General features: G+C 48.6%; 1 protein-coding gene across 10 annotated transcripts in view; it reads right to left on the reverse strand.

Moving 5' to 3' along the window:
• DLG2 (discs large MAGUK scaffold protein 2) overlaps positions 1 to 25,802 on the reverse strand; it is a 970,480-nt gene that overhangs the window by 254,315 nt on the left and 690,363 nt on the right. For all 10 annotated transcript variants that reach the window (XM_056858113.1, XM_056858109.1, XM_056858107.1 and 7 more), the window contains 2 exons: positions 25,550 to 25,674; positions 10,199 to 10,368 (listed from right to left, as the gene is read on the reverse strand). In XM_056858113.1, the coding sequence (XP_056714091.1) occupies positions 10,199 to 10,368; positions 25,550 to 25,674 (295 nt within the window). The remainder of the gene's footprint in view (positions 1 to 10,198; positions 10,369 to 25,549; positions 25,675 to 25,802) is intronic.

Here is a 25,802-nt window from a genome sequence, read left to right on the forward strand (position 1 = left end):
AGGTAGGCTTGCCAGGCCCCGCAGCTCCACCGGCGGGAGCTTTGTGGGGCTGTGGCAAACGTGGGCAGTGCGTGCGCAACCCGCACAATGCACCTACGTCCCTTCCGGGTCTACCCGGAAGCAGCACGGACGCTCTAGCAATCCCGGCCGACTCTATGGTTAGTGTTGCCAACTGCCAGGTAGTAGCAAGAGATGTCCTGCTAATTCAACTCATCTCCAGCCGATAGAGATCAGATCACCTGGAGAAAAATGGCCGCTTTGGCAATTGAACTCTATGGCACTGAAGTCCCTCCCCTCCCCAAACCCCGCCCTCCTCGGGTTCTGCCCCAAAAATCTCCCGCTGGTGGCGAAAAGGGACCTGGCAACCCTATCTATGGTTTCCATAAAGTTTCAGCCGAGGTTGCCAGAGCATCTGCGTCGCTTCCAGGTAGACCCGGACGTGACGGGTGCAGAGCGTGTGAGCAGGCTTGCGTGCCCGCTGTGCCTGCCTGATGTGCCCGCCGGCCCTCACCTGGCCGGTGGGCAACCCGGTGGATTGGCGGGATTTTACCCGCCGCCACCGGGCACTTGGCAGGGGAACTGGTGCCTACAGTCTGGAGAGCAATTAAAATTCGGGGAGATCTCCGGGGCCCCACCTGGAGTCTGACAACTCTAGATGACACCCTTCATTCTACTTTATTCCCCAGCATTCTTCTGCCGCCGCTCTGAATTCTCTTTGCATTTTAATATTAGACAAGGAGATCCGAGAGGAAATGAAACACAGCAAGGCTGGAAAATCGCTGCTGATTTCTGTCACCAGACAGATGGCACCTGTCTCTTTTTCCATTAAGGCAGTGCAGAGTACTCAGTCCAAGAGGGGCAAGAATCATTTAACCTGGACAGCTGGAGAAAAGTGGATCTATTGCACCCGCACTTGAAATCTATGATCCTATAAAGTACAGCAGGCAGACTTTTTAAGAGCGGAATGAAGTCGATGATTACACGAGGTTACATTTGCTGCTGATGGATCTTCCTAATCATGGGTTTCAAATGGCTTTCCCCCTTGCTGGCTGTCAAGCAAGACACCATGGTTAGGCTTCCATGAGGTGGAATTTAACCCTTCGGCTTCATGCTTAGCAGCATCTGTACACAATAGACTAATACTTTTGGCTAAGCTGTTTTTAATATTTTCAGTAGGGATGCCAACCAGGTAATGCCTAGAGATCTGCTATTACAACTGATCTCCACCCGATAGAGATCAGTTCACCTGGAGAAAATGGCCACTTTGGCAATTGGATTCTATGGCATTGAAGTCCCTCCCCTCCCCAAACCCCACCCTCCTCAGGCTCCGCCCCCAAAATCTCCTGCGTTCAAGAGTGAAAATTCTCTCCATCAAGTCACTTCTGACCTATGGAGATGTTATGAAGCAAAGTCCTTCAAAACATCCTGTCCTTAACAGCCTTGCTCAGGTCTTGCAAACTGTGGGCTGTGGTTTCTTCCTTTATAGAATCCATCCATCTCATGTTTAGGGTTGCCGACCTCCAGGTACTAGCTGGAGATCTCCTGTTATTACAACTGATCTCCAGCCAATTGAGATCAGTTCACCTGGAGAAAATGGCTGCTTTGGCAATTGGACTCTGTGGCATTGAAGTCCCTCCCCTCCCCAAACCCCGCCCTCCTCGGGCTCCGCCCCAAAAACCTCCTGCCGGTGGCAAAGCGGGACCTGGCAACCCTAGGGGGAACGAGGCGATCTCTGATGGTTGGAAATAGTGTCCATAATCCAAACAAAGACTCAAAGTCGCCGGAGGGGTGACGGCGAGGGAAACAGCCGTGCATAAAAGGCCCATGTTTCTCACCCTGATTGACAGAAGAGACCCTGAAGGCATCGAAGAAGCTGCCCTGGATCACTAAAAGCATCAGTCAGCAAAATGATACAGCAGCAGAAGGGGAGAGGCTGTGGCTCAGTGGTAGAGCATCTGTTTGGCATCCAGAAGGTCCCAGGTTCAATCCCCGGCATGTCCAGTTAAAGGGACTAGGCAGGCAGGTAATGTGAAAGACCTCTGCCTGAGACCCTGGAGAGCTGCTGCCGGTCTGAGTAGACAGTACTGACTTGGATGGACCGAGGGTCTGATTCAGTAGAAGGCAGCTTCATGTGTTCATGTGTTCAAGCCCCACTGGAAAAAAGTCTCTGCATACAACATTATTACGGCACAAAATTAATGCTATTTTTCATCAATCCATCAATTACCACTACAGTTGTATGTTTTTTAGTCATGCCGATGAGCTTCCTCCTGCTGGCTCTTTGCTGATCTCTCACTATGAATTTTGACCTTGCGGGGCTCTTGAATTAGAAAAGGTTTCTGACTCCTGTGACAGAACATGGCCTTTTGAACGCACCACTACGGAGATAAAGGTTCAAGCTCTGACCTGGGCACTGCTTTAGCCATTGACCTCAGTGATCCTGGAGTGGACTCTATGTAGGGTTGCCCATTTCCAGGTGGGGCCTGGAAATCTCCCAGAACTACAACTGTTCTCCAGACTACAGAGATCAGTTCCCCTGGAGGAGATGGCTGCTCTGGAAGGTGGAGCCTGTGACATTTTATCCCTCAGAGGACTCTCCCAACCCTAAAGTCAGTGCACATTCCATATCCACATTTGACTGACTCACGGGGAGGGGCCGAGGCTCAGTGGTAGCGCGTCTGCTTGGCATGCAGAAGGTCCTAGGGTCAATCTCCGGCATCTCCCGTGAAAGGAACCAGGCAAGTAGATGATGTGAAAGACCTCTGCCTGAGACCCTGGAGAGCTGCTGCCGGTCTGAGCAGACAATACTGACCCTTGATGGACCAAGGGTCTGATTCAGTATAAGGCAGCTTCACGTGTTCATATGTGAAAGCCTTTGGGGTAATTTACTTTGGGGAGGGGCTGTGGCTCAGTGGTAGAGCATCTCCTTGGCATGCCGAAGGTCCCAGGTTCAACCCCCGGCATCTCCAGTTACAGGGACTAGGCAAGTAGGTGATGTGAAAGACCCCTGCCTGAGACCCTGGAGAGCCGCTGCCAGTCTGAGTAGACAGTACTGACTTTGAGGGACCAAGGGTCTGATTTAATATGAGGCAATTCCATGTGTTCATGTGACTTTGGTCAAAAGGTCTTAACACAGTTCAAGAGGACCTGCATTGTTTTCCCCCCAGTCGTATTTGTGATTAATAATTTTCATGTGTCCAGAAAATGCAAAGGGACCCCCCACCATTTCTCCTCTACCCCCTCCCAAACCCCCCACCATTTCTCCTCTACCCCCTCCCAAATGCCACACTGAGACAGAACACCCTGGCTTGCATCCAGACTAAATTTCCCAATGGCCAGATGGAAGTTTCCTGCCTCCCCACTCTCACCCATTGCAGCCCAGTCATTTCCACAAAATGCTGCTCCTGGGAGACAGGGGTAGGGGGATGTTCAACCTGTATAGGTTAAGCTGAAATAAGAACATAAGAAAACCCTTGCTGGATAAGACCAAGTTCCATCAAGTCCAGCAGTCTGTTCACACAGTGGCCAACCAGGTGTCTCTAGGAAGCCCACAAACAAGACGACTGCAGCAGCATCTATCCTGCCTGTGTTCCACAGCACCTAATATATTTGGCATGCTTCTCTGATCCTCGAGAGAAGAGGTATGCATCATGACTAGTATCCATTTTTAGTAGTAGCCATGGATACCCCCCTCCTCTATGAACATGCCCACTCCCCTCTTCAAGCCTTCCAAGCTGGCAGCCATCACTCCATCCTGGGGCAGGGAGTTCTACAATTTAACTATGTGTTGTGTGAAGAAATACTTCCTTTGATTTGTTTGGAATCTCTCAAAATGATACAGCTCAAAACCAGAGAGATTGGCTAGGGCTTCTAATCTTCTGCTTAAGCTCTCACAACAAGGCGGGGGGAGTGAAAGAAGGAGGCAGCAGTGACTGAGACCCCTGGCTAAAGCTCCCTATAAAGAGGCCAGAGGCTGGTTTGGCAGAGGAAGATAGGATAGACTACTGCAATGCACTCTGTGTTGGGCTACCCCTGAAGGTTGTTCAGAAGCATCTGCTGATGCTAAGTGTGAGAACTTGCCCCATATGAGTTGCCAAGAATGCATGAGTAAAGGATGAAAACAGAGAGAGAGAGAGAAGTAAAAAATGGCTCACAGCCATAGGTTGGCACTGCTTATCTTTTCTGTTCCTATTCTGACCACGTGCCAGAAGTGGCAACCCTATTCCATTATCAGCAGCAGAAATGACTTTCCTCTTCCTGTTGCTCAGCTTCTCAGCTTCCAGATAATGTCTTGGTGCCAATGGTAGGAGATAAAACGACACAAAGGGGCCATTTCCCATCAAGCCACGCTTGTCAGAAAAGTTTAAATCCTAGGGAAGGGTGCCGTATGGCTGCCACGGAGCTGGGAGATAACCATGAAGCGACATAATGGAAACATTTGTTCCCTGGTTTGTATTAAATCGTAGCAACAAAACGCGGCTGAAACATGTCAGACTCCCATTCCTCTGGTGGCATTTTCAATTTTTATTGTCACATCTTTTTCTATGGTGAGGTGTGTCAAACAGGGAAATCTCCATCACCGCAAAAACACCCACAAAAACAACCACAGTTGAGCCCCCCCTTCCTCTATTGCTTTCTGCCAAAGAAGCAGAAGAAGATTGATTCTACAATATCTGAAATCAAAGTTGCTCTGCCAAGAGCCGATATGGGCTTCTTAGATATATTTCTAATGTTCCTCTTTAGGCTCCATTGAGGCATAACCTTAAAATTACCTACAGAAGTCCCGTCAAATCATGACCGACTTATGGAGTGGTTTATACTAATCTGGTGAACCGGGTTGGTTTTCCCACTCTGACTCATGAAGCCATCTGGGTGACCTTGGGCTAGTCACAGCTCTCTCCCAGCCCCACCTACCTCAAAAGGTGTGTATTGTGGGGAGGGGAAGGGAATGTGATTGTAAGCTGGTTTGATTCTCCCTTAAGTGGTAGAGAAAGTCGGCAAATAAAAACTAACTCTTCTTCTTCAACTTATGGTGACCTCAGCAAGGGGCTTTCAAGGCAAGTAAGAAGCAGAGGTGGTTTGCCATTGCCTTCCTCTGCAGAGCCTTCCTTGGTGGTCTCCCTTCCAAGTATTGACCCTGCTTAGCTTCTGAGATCTGACAAGACCGGGCTATATCATCCTGCCTTCCCTTTGAGAGCCAGCGTGGTGTAGCAGTTAAGAGCGGTGGTTTGGAGCGGTGGACTCTGATGTGGAGAACCAGGTTCAATTCCCCACTCCTCCATATGAACGGCAGAGGCTAATCTGGTGAACTGGATTGGTTTTCCCGCTCCTACACATGATGCTAGCTGGGTGACCTTGGGCTAAACACAGCTCTCTCAGCCCCACCGACCTCACAGGGCGTCTGTTGTGGGGAGGGGAAGGGAAGGTGATTGTAAGCCGGTTTGATTCTTCCTTCAGTGGTAGAGAAAGTCAGCATATAAAAAACAACTCTTCTTCTTCTTCTTCTTTGATAGAGTGATTTACTAGGGTTGACAACCTCCAGGTACTAGCTGGAGATCTCCTGCTATTACAATCGATCTCCAGCCGACAGAGATCTGTTCCCCTGGAGAAAATGGCCGCTTTGGCAACTGGAGTCTATGGCATTGAAGTCCCTCCCCTCTCCAAACCCCGCCCTCCTCAGGCTCCGCCCAAAAAACCTCCCGCCAGTGGCGAAGAGGGACCTGGCAACCCTAGTGTTTACATATCTAAGTGCTGTCAAGAGGCAACTGGTTTATGGCAGCCCCAGGAAGGGGCTTTGGAGGCAAGGGAGAAGCAGAGGTGGTTTGCCATTGCCTTCCTCTGCAGAGCCTTTCTTGGTGGTCTCCCACCAAACAGCCGACCCCGCTTAGCTTCAAGATCTGACAAGATCAGGCTAGACCATGCGGCCAGCCCTCCACATACTTGTTAAAGACTGAATAATCTGATCTTTGTTTGTAACACATGGTCTGTAACACAAGGGAGGATATGACTACTTTGGATGGAGGACTCTACGGCATTAGACCCTGCTGAGGTCCTTCCCCTCTCCAAACTCTGCCTTCCCCAGGCTCGACCCCCAAATCCCCAGGAATTTCCCTACCTGGAGTTGGCAAAACAACCACATGCATGTTATGTTACCTGACTAGGATTGTGGAGGTTTGAGTAGTAAAGGGCCCCTTCGCGATGCGGTGCTTTCAGGACTAAACATAACAAAATAAGAAAGGCCCTGCTGGATCAGACCAAGGCCCATCAAGTCCAGCAGTCTGCTCACACAGTGGCCAACCAGGTGCCTCTAGGAAGCCCACAAACAAGATGACTGCAGCAGCATTATCCTGCCTGTCTTCCACAGCACCTACTAGAATAGGCATGCTTCTCTGATCCTGGAGAGAATAGGTATGCATCATGACTAGTATCCATTTTTACAAGTAGCCAGGAAAAGCCCTCTCCTTGATGAACATGTCCACTCATAAGAACATAAGAAAAGTTATGCTGGCTCAGACCAAGGCCCATCAGGTCCAGCAGTCTGTTCACACAGGGGCCAACCAGGTGCCTCTAGGAAGCCCACAAACAAGACGACTGCAGCAGCATTACCCTGCCTGTGTTCCACAGCACCTAATATAATAGGCATGTTCATCTGATCCTGGAGATAATAGGTATGCATCGTGACTAGTATCCATTTTTACTAGTAGCACATCACCCACGGCCGCACCCAAGCGCGCAACAGTCCAACCTCGCCCCCAAAAACGTCTTGCAGGTGGAGAGAGAGGACCTGGCAACCCCTATACCTGATCCCAGTGACAGAGTACACACTTTCCATGTGCGAAATTCTATCAGTGAGATCTCAATTTAAATAGCTCTCCTGGCTCAGGGCCGAGCAAACTTTCTTCATGACACTGTGAAGAGACCTGGCCTGCTGGATCAGACAAGAAAGGGCTAGAAGATGGATCTAGGCTTAACAGCTCTAGCTTGGAAAATTCTTGGAGATTTGGGGGCGAAGCCTGGGGAGGGTGGAATTTGGGGAGGGGTGGGAACTCAGCAGGTCTGAAGTGCAAGAGATCCCACCCTCAAAGCCGCCATTGCCTCCAGGGGAATGGGAGATCAGCTGTAATTCCAGGAGATGGTCCTGGAATTTTAGATGGACACCATGCCTAAAAAAAGATATTGCAGAGCTTGAGAAGGTGCAGAAAAGAGCAACCAAAATGATCAGGGGACTAGAGCAGCTGCCTGTTAGGAATGGTTAAAGCACTTGGGGCTGTTTAGCTTGTAAAGAAGGCGGTTAAGGAAAGACGTGATAGAGGTCTATAAAATTATGCATGGTATGGAGAGTGGACAGGGAGAAGCTTTTCTCCCTCTCTCATAATACTAGAACGTGGGGTCATCTGCTGAAGCTGGAGGGTGAGAGATTCAAAACTGATAAAAGGAAGTATTTCTTCACACAGTGCATTGTTAAATTGTGGAACTCCCTGCCCCAGGATGTGGGGATGGCTGCCAACTTGGAAGGCTTGAAGAGGGGAGTGGACATGTTCATGGAGGAGAGGGCTTCCATGGCTAGTAAAAATGGATATTAGCCATGATGCATACCTATTCTCTCCAGGATCAGAAGAGCATGCCTATTCTAATAGGTGCTGTGGAACACAGGCTGGAGAATGCTGCTGCAGGTGTCTTGTTTGTGGGCTTCCGAGAGGCACCTGGTTGGCCACCGTGTGGACAGACTGCTGGACTTGATGGCCCTTGGGCTTTTCCATAGGGCTTTTCTTATGTTCTTATGAGATCTCCAGGCCCCACCTGGAGTTTGGCAACCCTAGTCAGTGGCCTGACTCTGTCTAACGCAGCAGCAGCAGCAGTAACAACAACACAGAGACACATGTTCCCGTTTTGCAAACGGCACAAGCCAGCCCTACGAAAACCAATGACAGCGAGGAGGAGGGGCGAACAAGGGACCAGGACCCCGGAGGCTCCGTTTCAGTTCTATCTTTGGCACGGACGTGACCTTTCGCTCGTTCTTCATGGCTCAAAAGACAGGGGCCGTGCCCTCCGGCTGGACAAGGATTGACACGTGTGGCCTAGACAGGATAAACTGCGGTGGAGGAGGGGGGGGGGTTACGGAAGAGAAAGGCCAAGCTGGCGAGAGCCGGTTAAGGCCCCCCTGGCTGGAAGCCGACTGCAAAATACCAAGCTGGGGAGAGGCGTTGGGTTCTACTACCCAAAGCAATCTCTGCGCAACTGAATCATCCAGAGGACCGACACAGAACAGCATAGGTCGAGAGGGAATCCCCTGGTGGAATTGGGGGGGGGGAGAGAGAGCACCAGCTAGGGTTGCCAACCTCCAGCTACTCAAAGTGTGCCTTGTGCTGAAAATGCTGAAGTACTGCAAAGAACCAGCACTTGTGGTCCACTGTCCAATATGCCGATATTCCAATATACCAGCTACAGAAGGTTCAATAAAGAATTTTTATCTCAATAGTAATTTTTCAATTAAGTGTTTTTATAGAACACTGTTGCTTTAACTGCATCAGTTCAATAACGTTGGATACAAAAGTGACAGTAGAAAGTCCAATTCCTTAACGGGCTACACAGTTGTATCAATCTTTATTTATACATATATTTGCTCATTGCAGTGGTGTAGTGGCCAAGAGCGGTGGAAGGTGGACTCTATGACCTTATACCCCATTGAAGTCCCTCCCCTCCCCAAACCCCGCCCTCCTCAAGCTCCACCCTCAAAATCTCCAGGTATTTCCCAACCCAGGTCTGCCAACTCTAATGATCGGTCTCTTGAATTGGGGCAGGAAGCATTCGCCTTGCTTTTATTTATATCCCGCTTTTCTCCCCGGTTGGGACTCAAAGTGGCTTAGAACACTGTTCCCTTCTCCTCCATTCTCTCACAACAACAACCCCTATCAGTAGGGTTACCAGGTCCCTCTTCGCCACCGGCGCGAGGTTGTTGGGGTGGAGCCTGGGGAGGGCGGGGTTTGGGGAGGGGAGGAGCTTCAGTGTCATAGAGCCCAATTGCCAAAGTGGCCATTTTTCTCCAGGTGAACAGATCTTTGTTGGCTGGAAATCCATTGTAACAGCAGGAAATCTCCTGCTAGTACCTAAAGGTTATAGAAAATAGACACCTTTGTGTACAATGGTAAGTAGAACACAAGTCTGACACAGAAGGGCTATAGATATAGCCCTTGTGTCAGTACCTGGAAGTTGGCAACCCTACCCGTCAGGTAGGCCCCACTGAGAGTTTTGGCCAAAACAGCATCCAGAAAACATGGGAAAATGCATGGGAATGCTTGGGAAGAGTGAGTGACATAGCGATGTCTGGTTTTTAGATTTCTGGTTGGGTCCAGACTGCTAAAATCCTAATACTATTTCATTGTTTATTGAATGTCCCATCCTGCTGACTGTACTGACTCCTTCTGAGTAATCCACTTTGAGTCCCAGTGAGAAAGATGGACTAAAAATTACATAAATAAAGAAGTAAATGTTCCACCCCCCCAAATCTTCTTGCTGGTTGCCACTGGTCACCTAGCAACCCTAACCCAGACTCAAGGGTTTTGAAAGGGAAATATAGCATCACTTAGCACATTAAATATGTGGCTGTGAGGAGCCAGGACTCAGAGAAGAATCACCTCATCACTACTTGGGAGACGATGTCTAAGCCACCTTGAGGAGGTAGGGGTGCCATTCTCCAGGTGGGACCTGGAGATCCCCTGGAATTACAGCTCATCTTCAGACTACAGAGATCAGTTTCAATGGAGAAAATGGATGCTTTGGAGGGTTGTACCCCACTGAGGCCCCTGTCCTCCCTAGGCTCCATCCCCAAGTCTTAGGGTTGCCAGGTCCCTCTTCATAACTGGCGGGAGGCTTTTGGGTCGGAGCCTGAGGAGGGCGGGGTTCGGAGAGGAGAGGGACTTCAATGCCACAGAGTCTAATTGCCAAAGTGGCCATTTTCTCCAGGGGAACTGATCTCTATCAGCTGGAGATCACTTGTAATAGCAGGAGATCTCCAGCTACTACATGGAGGTTGGCAACCCTACCAAATATCCAGGAATTTCCCAACCTGGATCTGGAAACCACCATCACCCCTCCGCCAATGGCCAGAGGGGACCTGGGAACCCGAGGAGGAGGGAATGTCTCAGCCGCTTTGTCCCAAGTCCAGCATACAGTCAGCTTGTTTCATTTTCCTGATTACCTTTGGGCCCTTTGTACAGCTTGATCTCGACCACTGTCTCCAGGATAGGTCGCCTTCGACGGACGTAGAGTCGCACTATGGACCCAGCTTCTTTGAGCGCCTCGACCGCTTTGCTGTGCGAAACCTCCGACACATCGAACTCGTTCACCCGCAAGATGCAGTCGTTGACCCTGGAGAGGAAGAGGATAGCAGCCTGAGACCGAGGATTCTCAAACGGTGAAAACAGAAAATGCATCGTGAACACCACAGAAAACCCTTTGGGGATCTGGGAATGTGCCTGAAGGAACGGCGCTGGCACTACTGCGCACCAAGAGATGTGCTAGCCGACTTACAAAGGAACACATTAATTGTTGTCGAAGGCTTTCACGGTCAGAGTTCATCAGTTCTTGTAGGTTATCCGGGCTGTGTGACCGTGGTCTTGGTATTTTCTTTCCTGACGTTTCGCCAACACTGTCCTTCAGTGTTACTCCTCTAAAGATGCCTGCCACAGCTGCTGGCGAAACTTCAGGAAAGAAAATACCAAGACCACGGTCACACAGCCCGGATAACCTACAAGAACTGATGAACATATTAATTATTTCCTGCATCTCTTTTGCAGTCATTGCCAATTGTGGTGTGTGTGTGTGTTAAGTGCTGTCAAGCCGTTTCCGACTAGGCTTGTGCATATTGATAAACCCGAATCAAAAATCAACCCGGAAAAAGCCATTTCGGTAAATTTCGGGTTCGGGTTTCATTGCTTTCAATGGCCCATTGCTTTCAAGGGAGGGAAAGTTTGCCGGGCTCCTCCATAGAAAAGCATAGTGAAGTTCGCAATAGAGAATCTGACCGCGGCCACTTCACTATTTCTTCTCTATGGAGGAGGATGGGGGGGGGCAACCCCTTCCAGACCCCATAAAACCGGATCCCCAGACCCAATCTTCACCAAACTTGGGGGTTCATGCAAGGAGAGTCCCTTGCAGCAACACTGAAAATTTGGGGGACTCTACCTCAAAAAACGCCCCCCCCCCAGGAACTTCAAAAAAATTCCCCATAGGCGCAAATGCCTGGATTTTTTCAGGAAACCCGAAAATAAGCCAAATTCCCATATTTACCGGTATGGGAATTCAGTTATTTCGGGGTTCCCAAAAAAATCCGAGCCCAATAAACCTTAACCCGAAATGTACCAAAAATGTTTTTTGCACAACTCTATTTCTGACTCATGGCAACCTTATGAATTAACAACCTCCAAAATGTCAAGTTGTTAACAGCCTTGCTCAGGTCTTGCAAACCGTAGGCCCTGGCCCTAAGGACAACAATCATGGTAGTTAGCAAAAAAGAAAACCACCCGCCTGTTATCTTCAGCATGCTTCTGGCAGCCATCTAAAAATCAGAACTTTTCTGTAATGAAACAGTATCAAAAACCTCCAAAAGGTTTATGCCCAAACCAGAAGACACCAGCATTTTTTTCTGTATGAACAACGCATGACCACAAGGCACATTGGAGATGTGAGTGGAACAGCAGTGGTGACCACCTTAAAAGTGGATTTTGAGAAGCTGTGGTAGAGCAGCTGCCTTGCATGCAGAAGGTCCCAGGTTCAATCCCCTGCATCTCCAGTAAAAAAAACATCTGGGAGTAGATGATGCGGAAGACCCCTGCCTGAGACCCTGGAGAGTTGCTGCCAGTCTCAGTAGACAATACTGACCTTGATGGACCAAGGATAAGGCAGCCTCATGTGTTCATTCCCATTCAGAAGATAATGAGCTTTGCTAACCAAATGTATACACTCTACCCGCACTCTTTTATTGACAGAGGAATTCCAGTTCTGCAGAGTGACTCACTATTTGCTTCGCACTAAAGCTAGAGGGGCAGGTGGAGGAACAGAGCAGAAGGCGTGACATCCTTCTTCTTTTTTTAATCTCCTAAACTGCCCCAAACAGCAATTTTGTGAATGCTAATTGCTACTTTCCATCTTAAGAGCTGAAGTTCCGGCTCAGCTACATTTGGAGGGCAAGCTGGGACCTTGCCAGATGCTCTTTAAGGAGGCAGCGCTGTACACAATGCAGAGCCTAGCAGGGGGAGAGGCCACTGCTCAGTGGTACAGCATCTGCCCTGAATGGGGAGGATCCTGGGTTCAAGTCATGGGCATCTTGAACCCGGGTCTCCCAGATCCGAGTCCAAAGCTAACCGCCATGCCACTGCTCCTGGGCCGGACAAGAGCTCTCAAGGGGCCGGATCCAGCCTGCGGGCCTTATGTGTGACACCCCTGGCTTAAAGTTATCATTATGTTTGTATATGTTGTTAGCCATCCTGAGTAAGGTTGCCAATCTCCAGGTGGCTTACAATAATGAGGAACACCTGTGCCAAAGTTAACGTAGTTGAAGAAAATGGTAGCACGAGGGCTCAAAAGTATAACACCACACTGGGTAAAAAATGCAAAATAATGATACAATCAATGAACATGCAAACTGTGCAAAAAATCATATAAGCACTTATATAAGTGCTTATATGATTTTTTGCACAGTTTACATGTTCATTGATTGTATCATTATTTTGCATTTTTTACCCAGTGTGGTGTTATACTTTTGAGCCCTCGTGCTACCAATCTCCAGGTGGCGGCTGGAGATCTCCCGCTATTACAACTGATCTCCTGGCAACAGAGATCAGTTCACTTGGAGAAAATGGTTACTTTAGAAGGTGGACTCTATGGCATTATATCCCACTGAAGTACCTCCCCTCCCCAAACCCCACCTTCCTCAGGCTCCACCCCCCAAATCTCCAGGTATTTCCCAACCTGGAGCTGGCAACCCTAACCCCGAGCCTTGTTAGACAAGGGCGAAGGCAAGATATAAGTGTGAAAAACAAACAAACAGACTTGAAGGGCTGTCATATGGGGATGGTGCTGAGTTATTTTATGTTGCCCCAGGAGGTCAGACCAGAACCAACGGGTTGAAATTAAATCAAAAGAGTTTATGTCTAGACATTAGGAAGAATTGTCTAACAGAGCGGTTTCTCAGTGAAACAGGCTTCCTTGGGAGGTGGTGGGCTCTCCTTCTCTGGAGGTTTTTAAGAAGAGGCTAGATGGCCATCTGATTCTACGACCTCATGAGAGGGAGGGCATCTGGGCATGGAGTAAGGGTCTCTTGGGGTGTGGGGGGTAAGTAGTTGTGAATTTCCTGCATTGTGCAGGGGATTTGACTGGATGACCCTGGTGGTCCCTTCCAACTCTATGAGTCTATGAAACACTGTGGCAAATATGCTCAGCAGGCAAATGCCCCATGTTCAACAGCCACAATCTCTCATGAGCTGAACCCTGGATCTTTTCACTGCTGTCTGAGTGGAACAGCTTTATGGCTACACAGTGCCTGTGGTGGTGAATTTTCATTTTCTTGCCTTAGAGGCACCTTTTTATCTGCACAGTAGATGAGACAGAGAAAATAGTACATAGAACAGCAGATGAAATCCAGGGTCATGGATTCCTGGGTCAGGAAATTAAGTGATATGATACTTCCCATGATACTGTGCTACAGTTGGCAAAGTACAAGCAGGCCTGGAGATCTCCCAGAAATACAACTGATCTCCAAACTGCAGAGATCAGTCCACATGGAGAAAATGGCTGCTTTGGAGGGTGGAGTTTATGGTATTATACCCTAGAATCATAGAGTTGGAAGGGGCCACCAGGGTCATCTAGTCCAACCCCTTGCACATGCAGGAAATTCACAACTACCTCCTCCCACACCCCCAGTGACCCCCTACTCCATGCCCAGAAGATGGAGGGGGAACCCTCCAGAATTCCTGGCCAATCTGACCTGGAGGCAAATTGCTTCCTGACCCCAAAGTGGTAATTGGCATTACCCTGGGCATGAAAGGAAGGGCCACGGGAGCCAAGCACTGACTCACCCCTTCCTGCCCTCCCTCTCATGAACTGACTAATTTCACAGAACCAGCCTTGCTGACAGATGGCCATCTAGCCTCTGCTTAAAAACCTCCAAGGAAGGAGAGCCCACCACATCTCGAGGAAGCTTGTTCCACTGAGGAACCACTCTGTTAGAAAATTCTTCCTGATACCTAGACAGAAACTCTTTTGATTTAATTTCACCTTGTTGGTTCTGGTCCAACCAGGGCCGTCTTAACAGCATTATGGGCCCCTGGGCAAACCAGTGTGCTGGGGCCCCTACGACAACCAGTCACAGGAATAAAAAGTAAATGGTCGATAATCAGAGACAAATCACAATGCCCATTTGTAACACAATAACATTGCAGCAAATATTATTTTATAGTTTAGTCATAGTCTAGACTACTGTGTAGTAGTATTTATTGATGGCAAGTCACTTAACATACACCGATTAGCATAGGGCTCCTATGCTCGTGGGGCCCCCGGGCAAGTGCCCATCGGGCCCATGCGTTGTGCCCATCAGGCCCATGCCCTGGGTCCGACCTTCTGGGGCAACAGAAAACAACTTGACACCATCCTCTCTATGACAGCCCTTCAAGTACCTTAAGCTGGTTATCATATCGCTCTGCTGAGGTCCCTCTCCTCCCCAAACTCCCCCTTCTTCAGGCTCTGCTCCCAAATCTCCAGGAATTTCCAAGTCTGGAGCTGGCAACCCTATGCGATGCAAACATGCACATGTGCAAAAGGAGCCCAACAACAGAAATGTAAGCAAACGTAAAACATGAAGATTTAAAAAACAGGGTGTTTATTCGGCATCACTGTCTGGCTGATTGATCTGCTTACTGTTTAGTTATATGATTGCCTGTCAAGCTACATGGAGTGAAACGGGCAAATGGGACTCCCATCGGGTTGTGTGGGAATGTGCATGAAATACTGCTGATTGCACCGTACCGTCTGAGTATGGGAAACCTGGCAAACAGGCTCAAACTGCTTGCACGCAACTGAATGACGAAACTTGGATTCCCTGCTCACTACCGCACACAACTGAATGACGAAACTTGGGTTCCCCACTCACCACCAAAGAATAAAACATTCTCCCCAAACCAGCAGGAATGCAAGTATCCCTACAGAGAACCCCCTCGAATGCCCTTGGAGTAGGGTTGCCAACCTCCAGGTAGTTAGTCAACCGTATGCAGTCATTATGGCTTATTTAAAATAAAGCAAACCAACACCACCAAAACATGTAAAAAATGAAATTAATGTGTAATAATCATTTGTTGCTTCACAAAGACCTTATGGTTCACACTTTTTCTTAAATGCAGCTTATATAATAATAGTGTAAAAATTAAAAAAAGGACTATAACAAGCAAGAATCCGGTAAAATATCCTGTTTCAAAGTCAATTTCTTCAGTTGGTAAGTATATAATAGTCCCAAATTATAAACAAATCAATTTTTTCTGCTCATCTGAGTGACTTTTTGTTTCCTTTTTGCAGGTTTCTGGTATCCACGCTACACCTTTGTTGGTGATTGAAGACTTCCAGCACTTTGTGCAATCTTCTATTTCAATAATTTTTCGACTTCTTTTCACGTCTTACATACATCCTAGCATATGCCTTACAGTCAATGTTTCAGAAACATTGTTGGTTTGCTTTATTTTAAATAAGCCATAGTGACTGCATACAGTTGACTAACTATCATTTTGCGGTCCAAGTTTTGATATTATTGTAACCTCCAGGTAGTAGCTGGAGATATCCTGCTATTTCAACTGATCTCCAGCCGATAAGAGATCGGTTGCCCTGGAGAAAAGGGCTGCTTTGGCAATTGGACTCTGTGGCATTGAAGTCCCTCCCCAAACCCCGCCCTCCTCAGGCTCCACCCCCAAAACCTCCCACCGGTGACGAAAAGGGACCTGGCAACCCTACCTTGGAGGCAGGGCCAAATAAAAATATTAGCGATAGATTGCAACAAGTCCCATTGGAATGAATGGAATCTATGCATAGCTCTACCGTTTTGTAGCTCCCACATCTTTCTGCCTTCTGAACTGTGCTCAAATAGTCTTTTTAAAAATATGAACTTCAAAACATGCATTTTCCTTACAGCCAAAAGCACATTTTCATAAAGTCACAAATATATGTTTTTGTGGTGTAGAGGCTAAGAGCAGTGGACTGGAAAACTGGGTTTGATTCTTAATCTGGAAAATTGAGTTTGATTCCCCGCTTCTCCACATGAGTGGTGGACTCTAATCTGGTGAACCGGGTTGGTTTCCCCACTCCTCCACGTGAAGCTAGTCACAGTTCTCTCTGAACTCTGTCAGCCCCAACTTCCTCGCAAGGTGTCTGTTATGGGGAGAGGAAGGGAAGGAGATTGTAAACTGCTTTGATTCTCCTTAAGAGGTAGAGAAAACCGGCACATAAAACCCAGCTCTTCTTCTTTTTCTGTTAGGGCTGCCAACTGTGGGTGGGATATTTCTAGATATTTAGGTGTAGCACTTGGGCAAGGCGGGATTTGGGGAGGGGAAGGACCTCAGCAGGGTCTAACGCCCCAGATGCCACCTTCCAAAGCTGCCATTTCCTCCAGGGGAACTGGAGGGGCCAGCTGTAATTGTGAGAGATCTCCAGACTCCACCTGAAGGTTGGCAACCGTGCTGTGTCTCCCCACTGTATCTCATTCCTGAATTGCTAACATCTGTATCGTTTCAAAGTCCCCGCTTCTTGGTAAGGCATTCCTGACATTGCAATAGGAACAACGCCCAAGCAAACGCCATTCCAAGGCACAAACTCAACAGACGCCAGCAACGCAAGGGCTGTGCTTTTTAAATAAAGACAGTTCAAACAAACAGAACCTGTCAGCAATGATTGGCATGAACATATCAGGAGGACGCAATCTGTCTGCCACACCTTTCCTTGAGGTAGCAGACATGAGTGTGGGGAAAGGAGGAGAAGAAGAAGAGTTGGTTGTTATGGGACGATTTTCTCTACCTTTTAAGGAGAACCAAACCAGCTTACAATCTCCTCCCCTTCCTCTCCCCACAGCAGGTACTTTGTGAGGTAGGTGAGGCTGAGAGAGTTCAGAGAGAACCGTGACCAGCCCAAGGTCACCCAGCTGGCTTCATGTGGAGGAGCCGGGAATCAAACCCGGTTCTCCAGATTAGAGTCCACCACTCTTAAATACTACACCACTGCCTTCCATCTTGAAGCCCGAAGACAGAGGATTGTAGGAGTTTGGTGAATGCTCTCCCAAGCATTTTTTTTTAAAGCAATCATACAGTTCTCTGATTTTAGGGTTGCCAGCTCTGGGTTGGGCAATTCGGAGATTTCGGGGGTGGAAGGGTATCGAGAGGGGAGGGATCTGAGCAGAGTCTAATGCCACAGAGTTGACCCTTTAAAGCCACCGTTTTCGCCAGGGGAACTGATTTCTGTTGTCTAGAGATCAGCAGTTATTCAAAGGGATCTCCAGGCCTTGCTGGGAAGTTGGCAGCTCTGGAGGGAACAGACCGGAGCTCCGGAACAAGGGGAAGGAGCGTTCAAACTCCCTCCCTGTTTTGCAGACCTGAAACGGCCTTGTGGGACTGTTAATCAGGACCTGCATGTGTAGCCGAAGAAACCGGAGCCCCGGGGCTGTTTCAGATAGGGGAAGACTGATAAAAAAACAAACCAACATAAAAGCAACCCTTCTCTCAGTCTGAATCAGCCCCTTTGGTACCTGCATTTTAAGAGCCAGCGTGGTGTAGTGGTTAAGAGAGGTGGTTTGGAGCGGTGGATTCTGATCTGGAGAACCGAGTTTGATTCCCCGCTCCTCCACGTGAGCGGCGGAGGCTCATCTGGTGACCTGGATTTCTTTCCCCACTCCTACGCACAAAGCCAGCTGGGTGACCTTGGGCTAGTCACACTCTTTCAGCCTCACCTACCTCACAGGGTGTCTGTTGTGGGGAGGGGAAGGGAAGGTGACTGTCAGCCGGTTTGATTCTGCCTGAAGAGGTAGAGAAAGTTGGCATATCAAAAACCAACTCTTCTTCGAGCAAAACAAAAAAACCCAGGAAAAAACAAAGGAACAAAATCCCCTTCTTCTAGGGTTGCCAGGTCCCCCCTCTCCTCTGGAGGGAGGTTTTTGGGCCAGAAATGAAGCAAAGACTGCGTGCGTGCGCGGTCGCGTGGACGCAATCGAGTCACTTCCGGTTTACGCCCAGAAGCGCCACATCGCAAGGGGCCTTTTACCAAAGGCCCCTTGTGATGCGGCGCTTCCGGGTGTAAACTGGAAGTGACGTGGCGCGGCAGGCAAGCGCACGTGCACGCGTTGCCTGCCGACCCTCAGCTGGTCAGGGGGCAGCCAGGTGGATTGGTGGGACTTTGCCTGCCACCTCCTGGCACTTGGCAACCCTACCTCCTTCCCAATGCTCTTAGCATCACATCCGATTGGCCTGCTGCCCCTCAGCCGAAAATACGCTTTATCATTGACTGATGATGCACACATCCATACGGCATTGGAAATACATTGTCAGACCTCTGTGAGCCAATTTAAATGGTAAAAAATCCATGTTTTCCAACAACAAGTGACAACGGGACACACAATACAGAAGGTTTTCACTTTACAGCATATTTTATATTAGGGTTGCCAACCTTCAGGTACTAGCTGGAGATCTCCTGCTATTACAACTGATCTCCAGCAGATGGAGATCAGTTCCCCTAGAGAAAATGGCAGCTTTGGCAATTGGACTCTATGGCATTGAAGTCCCTCCCCTCCTTAACCCCCACCCTCCTCAGGTTCCACCCCAAAGATCTCCCGCCGGTGGAGAAAAGGGACCTGGCAACCCTACTTTATATGTATTTCTGGATGTGTTTCTAAAATATGTGAATGCATATATGGCCACAGAAGAAGGCCACATGGGCCAAAACACGTTTTGGGTTGTTTACTGGTTATTTACATTGAATTTTTTTTAATCAACAGTTGTGTTGGAAAATTAGCAACTAATGTTATGTATTCTTTTAATTGATCAACCTGTATATTTAAGGCCTAGGATTTTTAATTGAGTGTACACTGCATGATAAATAATGTCAGTATTTTGCTATAACTTTCAGCTCAAATTTTAGGTTCTTTGTTTAGTTAAGGTTGAGTTTTCCCCTTTGCTTCCCTTTTCATTAGTTTCATTCTGCTGTCCCTCCAGAAGGAGGAGGAGGAGGAGAAGGAGAAGGAGAAGAAGAAGAGTTGGTTTTTATATGCTGACTTTCTCTACCGCTTAAGGGAGACTCAAACCGGCTGACAATCACCTTCCCTTCCCCTCCCCACAACAGACACCCTGTGAGGTAGGTGAGGCTTAGAGATCTGTGACTAGCCCAAGGTCACCCAGCTGACTTCGTGTGTAGGAGTGGGGAAACAAATCCAGTTCACCAGATTAGCCTCCGCCACTCATGGGGAGGAGTGGGGAATCAAACCTGGTTCTCCAGATCAGAGTCCACTGCTCCAAACCACTGCTCTTAACCACTACACCACACTGTAGACAAAAAGAGACTCACCCCCTTGTTCTTTGCACAAGCAGATGTTCTTCATCTCAGGGAGGAACACATCTCCTAAACGCCGATGATCCCTGAGTACTGTAATCCTCTACATTTCTTTTCCCGCAACTGTCTAATTGCCAAGCAGACAACCAAAGCTGCAGATCCTAGCGCGGCAGGCAGGTTCCCTTTGGGGACAAGCAAGATAGGACCTCACCTTTCATTTAAGAGACACTGCTTGTCCACCCAAGGGGAGAAAAATCCTTCTTCCTTATGGGCCACCTGTTCAGTCTGAGCCTCGAAAAGCAGGCAAGGATACCTGAACCGGGTTCCTGTTTACGCTGAAAAACCAGTTGCGACACATGCCTCCCCCCAAAAAAAATCTATTCCCTGTGCAATATTTTGCAAGGAGCTTTCATCTCCTCCTCCTCCAGTGGTTTTCTTGGCCCTTAACAAACAGGAACAAATTAAAGAGTCACGGCACGGCTGCAGGCCAAAATCCCACCCGTTTTCAGAAGCGGAGAGACGCTCAGAAGCGGGAGGCTTTTTCGGCCAGAGAAACGACGGAGAGGGGAGTGAGGGAATCTCGCTTTGCAGCCTCTTGTCCAAACACGTAAAACAAAATTAAATGCGCGCGCACACGAAGACGCGCACACCACACCCTTTGTCAGAGAACTCGTCGAGGTAAGTATTCCAAACTGCAGCACACTACAAGCTCGGAGAATGCCTTTTACGGGGGAAGAGGGCAAGTTACAAACTGCAGACTGCTGACTTACAACTAATAACGAAGCTCAAGACTATGCATTCTCCAGGACTTAATAGAGATCTGGGATTCCTGTCTCATTACCAATGCTGATTTCTCCACGCCTACTACCCCCCTGCCTATCACACCTAATCCAATCACGCCTGCTGATGTCTTTGACTTGCTTTTGACATTTACATTGCCATTGTGTGTCTCCTTCACTCCTCTCTACTTAAGGATAGATGGTCTCACATTCTAGCTGTATCTGAAGAAGTGAGCTGAGCTCTGGCTCACGAAAATTCACACCCTGCCAGAAATTTTGTTAGTCTTTAAGGCGCTGCTGGACTCCTGCCCTTTTCGACTGCAGACTTCAAAGAAGATTTCCATTAGCTGAGCAGTGAGGAACTTGTGCTACGAAAATAGGAGCATTCAGTCGGAGGGGTGGCGGAAAGGGCCATCAAGTTGCTGCTAATCTATGGTGACCCCGTAGGCAAGAGACGAACAGAGGTGGTTTGCCATTGCCTACCTCTGTGTAGCAACCCTGGACTTCCTTGGTGGTCTCCCATCCATGTACTAACCAACGCTGACCCTGCTTAGCTTCTGACATCTGATGAGATCAGGCTAGCCTAGGCCATCCAAGTCAGGGCAAAAGACATACAGAGGTGGTTTTCCATTGCCTACCTCTGCGTAGCAACTCAGGTCTTCCTTGGTGGTCTCCCATTTATGTACTAACCAAGGCCGACACTGCTTAGCTTCCAAGATCTGACAAGATTGCCTCAGCCATCCAGGTTAGGCCTCTTTGTAGCAATTTCCCTCATAGCAACAGTTAGAGCGGTTCCTCAGTGGAACAGGCTTCCTCGGGAGGTGGTAAGCTCTCCTTCCCTGGAGGTTTTTAAGCAGAGGCTAGATGGCCATCTGTCAGCAATGCTGATTCTATGACCTTAGGCAGATCATGAGAGGGAGGGCATCTTGGCCATCTTCTGGGCATGGAGTAGGGGGTCACTGGGGCTCTGGAGGGGAGGTAGTTGTGAATTTCCCGCATTGTGCAGGGGGTTGGACTAGATGACCCTGGTGGTCCCTTTCAACTCTACGATGCTATGATTCTAACAAGGAGATGAAGATGCAAGCCCCATCGATACAAGTTATCAGTTTGCAATGACACGAACCAACACTTGGCCCGGTATAACAACTTCAAATGTGTCATTAAGAGGACCTTTGGATTTGTTTTCATCACCATCTCATGCAGAGTGAATTGGATTTCCCCTGCAAAACATTCCCCTTACGAACTGCCCAAGCTGGGTCAGTGCCAGTACCGTTTCTCTTGAGTTGGCAGCAAAAGAAAAGAAAAACAAGAAGAAAAAGGGAATGTGCCCAAATATCTGAAATGATCTGAGTTAATGAGCTCGTAAACTTTCCAGCATGGAGCAGAGAGGTAGCAGAAGCAATCTGTTAAGGGAGGTGCTAATTTACAGCCGCCTACAAAGCACGCTGGTGGCTTTTAATGGGGTGAAGGCCTCCTTTCTTTTATTAAGCTAAATTATGCACTGGGCGAACATTGTCAGCAGTGGTCGAGCCAAATAGGAGCAGTACAGGGGAGTTGGGAGGATTGCCAGCAGCAGCCTGTTAGTCAGACGGGGACAGCATGTATGCTGACCATCTCAGGCTAAGCTTGGAAGGTACTTGATTCTGTGAACTTGGGCAGATCATGAGAAGGAGGGCAGGAAGGAATGAGGCAGTGCTCGGCTCTCATGGCCCTTTCTGCCACGCCCAGGGTAATGCCGATCACCACTTTGGGGACAGGAAGGAATTTCCCTCCAGGCCAGATAGGCCCAGGGATCTGGAAGGTTCTCTCTCACCCTCCCAAGGTAGTTAGTCAGTGGTCGTTTACCCTTGGTAATAAGCAGCGCGTTCCAGGCTGAAGTGCCCCACATATTTTTTTTATTTCTTTCCGCTGAACCGTCATTCCAGATGTCACTGCGAAGCCGGCGCATACCTGCTTCGCATTTCTTAAGAGCCCCTTTAACGGACCTTTTGTATTTGCTCCGCCCCCACATCAAAGCATTCACTGAAGGAAGCATGCAGAACCCTAGCCGCGGCTTAGCTATGCAAACGACTATTTCTAATGGCTATGCAAACAAAGGAATGAAGAAGCAAGCGAGTGGAGGGGGGTGGGATTAGTTTGACTTTCCCTTCTTGTATCGGGACTGTGAATAGGCATTTTAAAGGTTGGATTTAAAAAATCAGCATTGAGCAAGAAGCAGAATCGACCCTGCATAAATGGCCGGTAAGTCAATCTTTATGACAGCCCACAAGCTATACCAAAGCAGAACAACAACATTAATTAATAATTAAATAATTAAAATATATATATCAATCAGCCTAGTAGACGGCCATCTGACAGTAATGCTGATTCTGTGAACTGAGGCAGATCATGAGAGGGAGAGCAGGAAGGGACGAGTCAGTGCTCAGCTCTCCTGGCTCTTTCTGACATGCCCAGGGTAATGCCGATCACCACTTTGAGGTCAGGAAGCAATTTGCAGATTGGCCAGGGATCCTGAAGGGTTATTGTCTTTCTCTGGGCATGGAGTATGGGTCACTGGGGGTGTGGCAGGGAGGTAGTTGTGAATTTCCTGCATTGTGCAGGGGGTTGGACTAGATGAGGAGCACAGTTCAGCCTGAAGAGGAGAAGAGGGGACTGAGAGGGGACATGATAACCATGTTCAAATACTTGAGGGACTGTCATATAGAGGAGGGTGCGGAGTTGTTTTCTGTTGCCCCAGAAGGTCGGACCAGAACCAACGGGTTGAAATTAAATCATAATCCGTCCAGACATTAGGAAGGATTTTCTCACAGGCTTCCTCGGGAGGTGGCGAGCTCTCCTTCCCTGGAGGTTTTGAAGCAGAGGCTAGATGGCCATCTGTCAGCAATGCTGATTCTATGACCTTAAGCAGATGATGAGAGGGAGGGCATCCTGGCGATCTTCTGGACATGGAGTAGGGGTCAATGGGGGAGCGGAGGGGGAAGGTAGTTTGAATTTCCTGTGTTGGGCCGGGGGTTGGACTAGACGACCTTTGAGGTGCCTTCCAGCTTTCTGTTTCTAGGATCCAACAACCATGTGTCCAGGGTTCACTGTGTAGGTAGCTCCAATGCCAAAGATGCTGCTACACATTTGAGTGGGTGGCGCCCTGCCCACCCTAGCAGGAGACCAGAGACTTACAGAGACATGCTGGCAACACAAAGGGCCCCACCGAGATGTCCCAGGCTGCATAGCCCCCAGTTAGCCTTGCCTAGGGTTGCCAGGTTGCATGGCAGCCTGAATACCAGAGACTAGCCTGAGTTCAACCGAGCTTGGAAGTTAAGCAGGGTTATTACTTGGATGGGAGACTGCTAAGGCAGATTGGGTTGATAGAAGAAGAGAAGAAGAAGAGTTGGTTTTTATATGCTGACTTTTGCTACCACTTAAGGGAGAATCCAACCGGCTTACAATCACCTTCCCTTCCCCTCCCCACAACAGACAGGTGGGGCTGAGAGAGTGCGACTAGACCAAGGTCACTCAGCTGGCTTCATGTGTAAGAGTGGGGAAGCCAACCCGGTTCACCAGATTAGCGTCGACCACTCATATGGAGGAGTGGGGAATCCAACCCGGTTTTCTAGATTTGAGTCCACAGCTCCAAACCACCACTCTACTACACCATGCTGGCTCTCCTCCTCTGATAGGCAGAGGCAGGCAATGGCAAACCACCTCTGCTCATCTCTTGCCTTGAAAGCCACATGAAGGGTCGGCGTGAGTCAGTTGTGACTTGACGACACTCAATTATTGCTTTGATCTGGATGGCCCAGAATAGCCCAATCTCGTCAGATCTTGGAAGCTTATGTGGGTTGGCCCTGGTTAGTACTTGGATGTGAGATCACCGTGAAAGTCCAGGGTCACTGCAGCCTGCCAAGTATCTTTGGAAAGTGGGGGGGGGGTGTCCAAATGGGGCTCCTGACCAGAAGGACTTCTGATTGGCCAATGGAGATCTGACGGGCTGTGCAAATTAAAATAATATCGTTTGAGCGGCAGCTCCCACTGCAGTGTTGGTTTCCGTCTAGACATTAGGAAGAACTTTCTAACAGAGCGGTTCCTCAGTGGAACAGGCTTCCTCGGGAGGTGGTGAGCTCTCCTTCCCTGGAGGGTTTTAAGCAGAGGCTAGATGGCCATATGTCCCTTGGGGTGTGTGGGGGAGGTAGTTGTGAATTTCCTGCATTGTGCAGGGGGCTGGACTAGATGACCCTGGTGGTCCCTTCCAACTCTATGATTATATTATTCTATTCTCTCTCACACTCCTTTTCCTCCCTCTGTATTTTTAATTACTCCTCTTGGCCCCTGCACTTGGGTTTTCTGTGTGTGTGTGTGTGTGTGTGTGTGTGTGTGTGCGTGTGGCTCAGCCACCTGCGGTGGGCATTTTGGGGTTGCGCCCACCACCCTGGGTCAGAATTCCAAAGGCACCCACAAGATTAAAAAGTTTGGGGGCTCCGATCTACTCAAATTGGCAGCGGCTCTCCATGGCCTCAGGCGCAGGTCTTTCACATCCCCTGATCCTTACTGGAGAGGGCAGGGATTGAACCTGTGACCTTCTGCATGCCAAGCAGATGCTCTGCCGCTGAGCCAAAGCTCTTCTTTCCCCTGGCCTGTGTCTGAACCTGGGAACTCAAGGCGTCTGCTAGGCACATGCTCTCCCACACAAGAGTAGCCTCCCTCAGAGCTGCTATTAGAAGGCAGTGATACCCAGCCGCTTCGCAGCCCCGAGTCAAGCTTTTAGAAGTCGATTGCAGCCTTATCTTCAAGCGTGCTGTTTATCACAGCGAGATTTCAAAAATCCTGTGCGTTACAAATGCCGCTCTGTATTTGTTTCCAATTAGCTCCTCCACAGATTTCCCTTCCCAAATGGCTGAATCATACCAACACAGGGACTTGAACTGTGGGGGTTCACGGTTGCCATGCAATAACTTTCTCTCCGAGAATCTGCTCTTCTCCAGCAGGAATCTCATTTGTCAGAGATGAGGTGAGTCACAGTGAAGGATGGCAGTGAGTGAAAATTGATTTCCTTGCTTTACCCCAGTGATCAATTCAATTGCCAAATTTCTTTTCTTCTTCTTTTTTTAAAGGCAGGCAGAGCAGTTAGGAAAAGAATCATATATATATATGATGCAAGTAGGGAAATTTCGCAGAGGGTTTCACAAAACCCTTTAAGACCAAATTATTACCTGAGTCTACCATCCTCTGCTGCAGCTCCTCCTGGTATGATCTTGGTAATAAATATCCCGGGATCGTCCCCAATGTGTGGGTTATCTGTTCCTCCGGCAATGCTGAAACCCAGGCCAGAATTACCCTGAAGAAAAGGATGGAGAGAAGAGAGGGAAGGAAAAGGGGAAAAAATAACCTTAGCCATCTGCTGTAGAAAGATGCGTGTTTAATTGTTTATTTCATTTATTTGACAGAATCCATACTCTGTTATAC

This window comes from Euleptes europaea, chromosome 12 (genome assembly GCF_029931775.1).
Source record: "Euleptes europaea isolate rEulEur1 chromosome 12, rEulEur1.hap1, whole genome shotgun sequence".
Lineage (NCBI taxonomy): Eukaryota > Metazoa > Chordata > Lepidosauria > Squamata > Sphaerodactylidae > Euleptes > Euleptes europaea.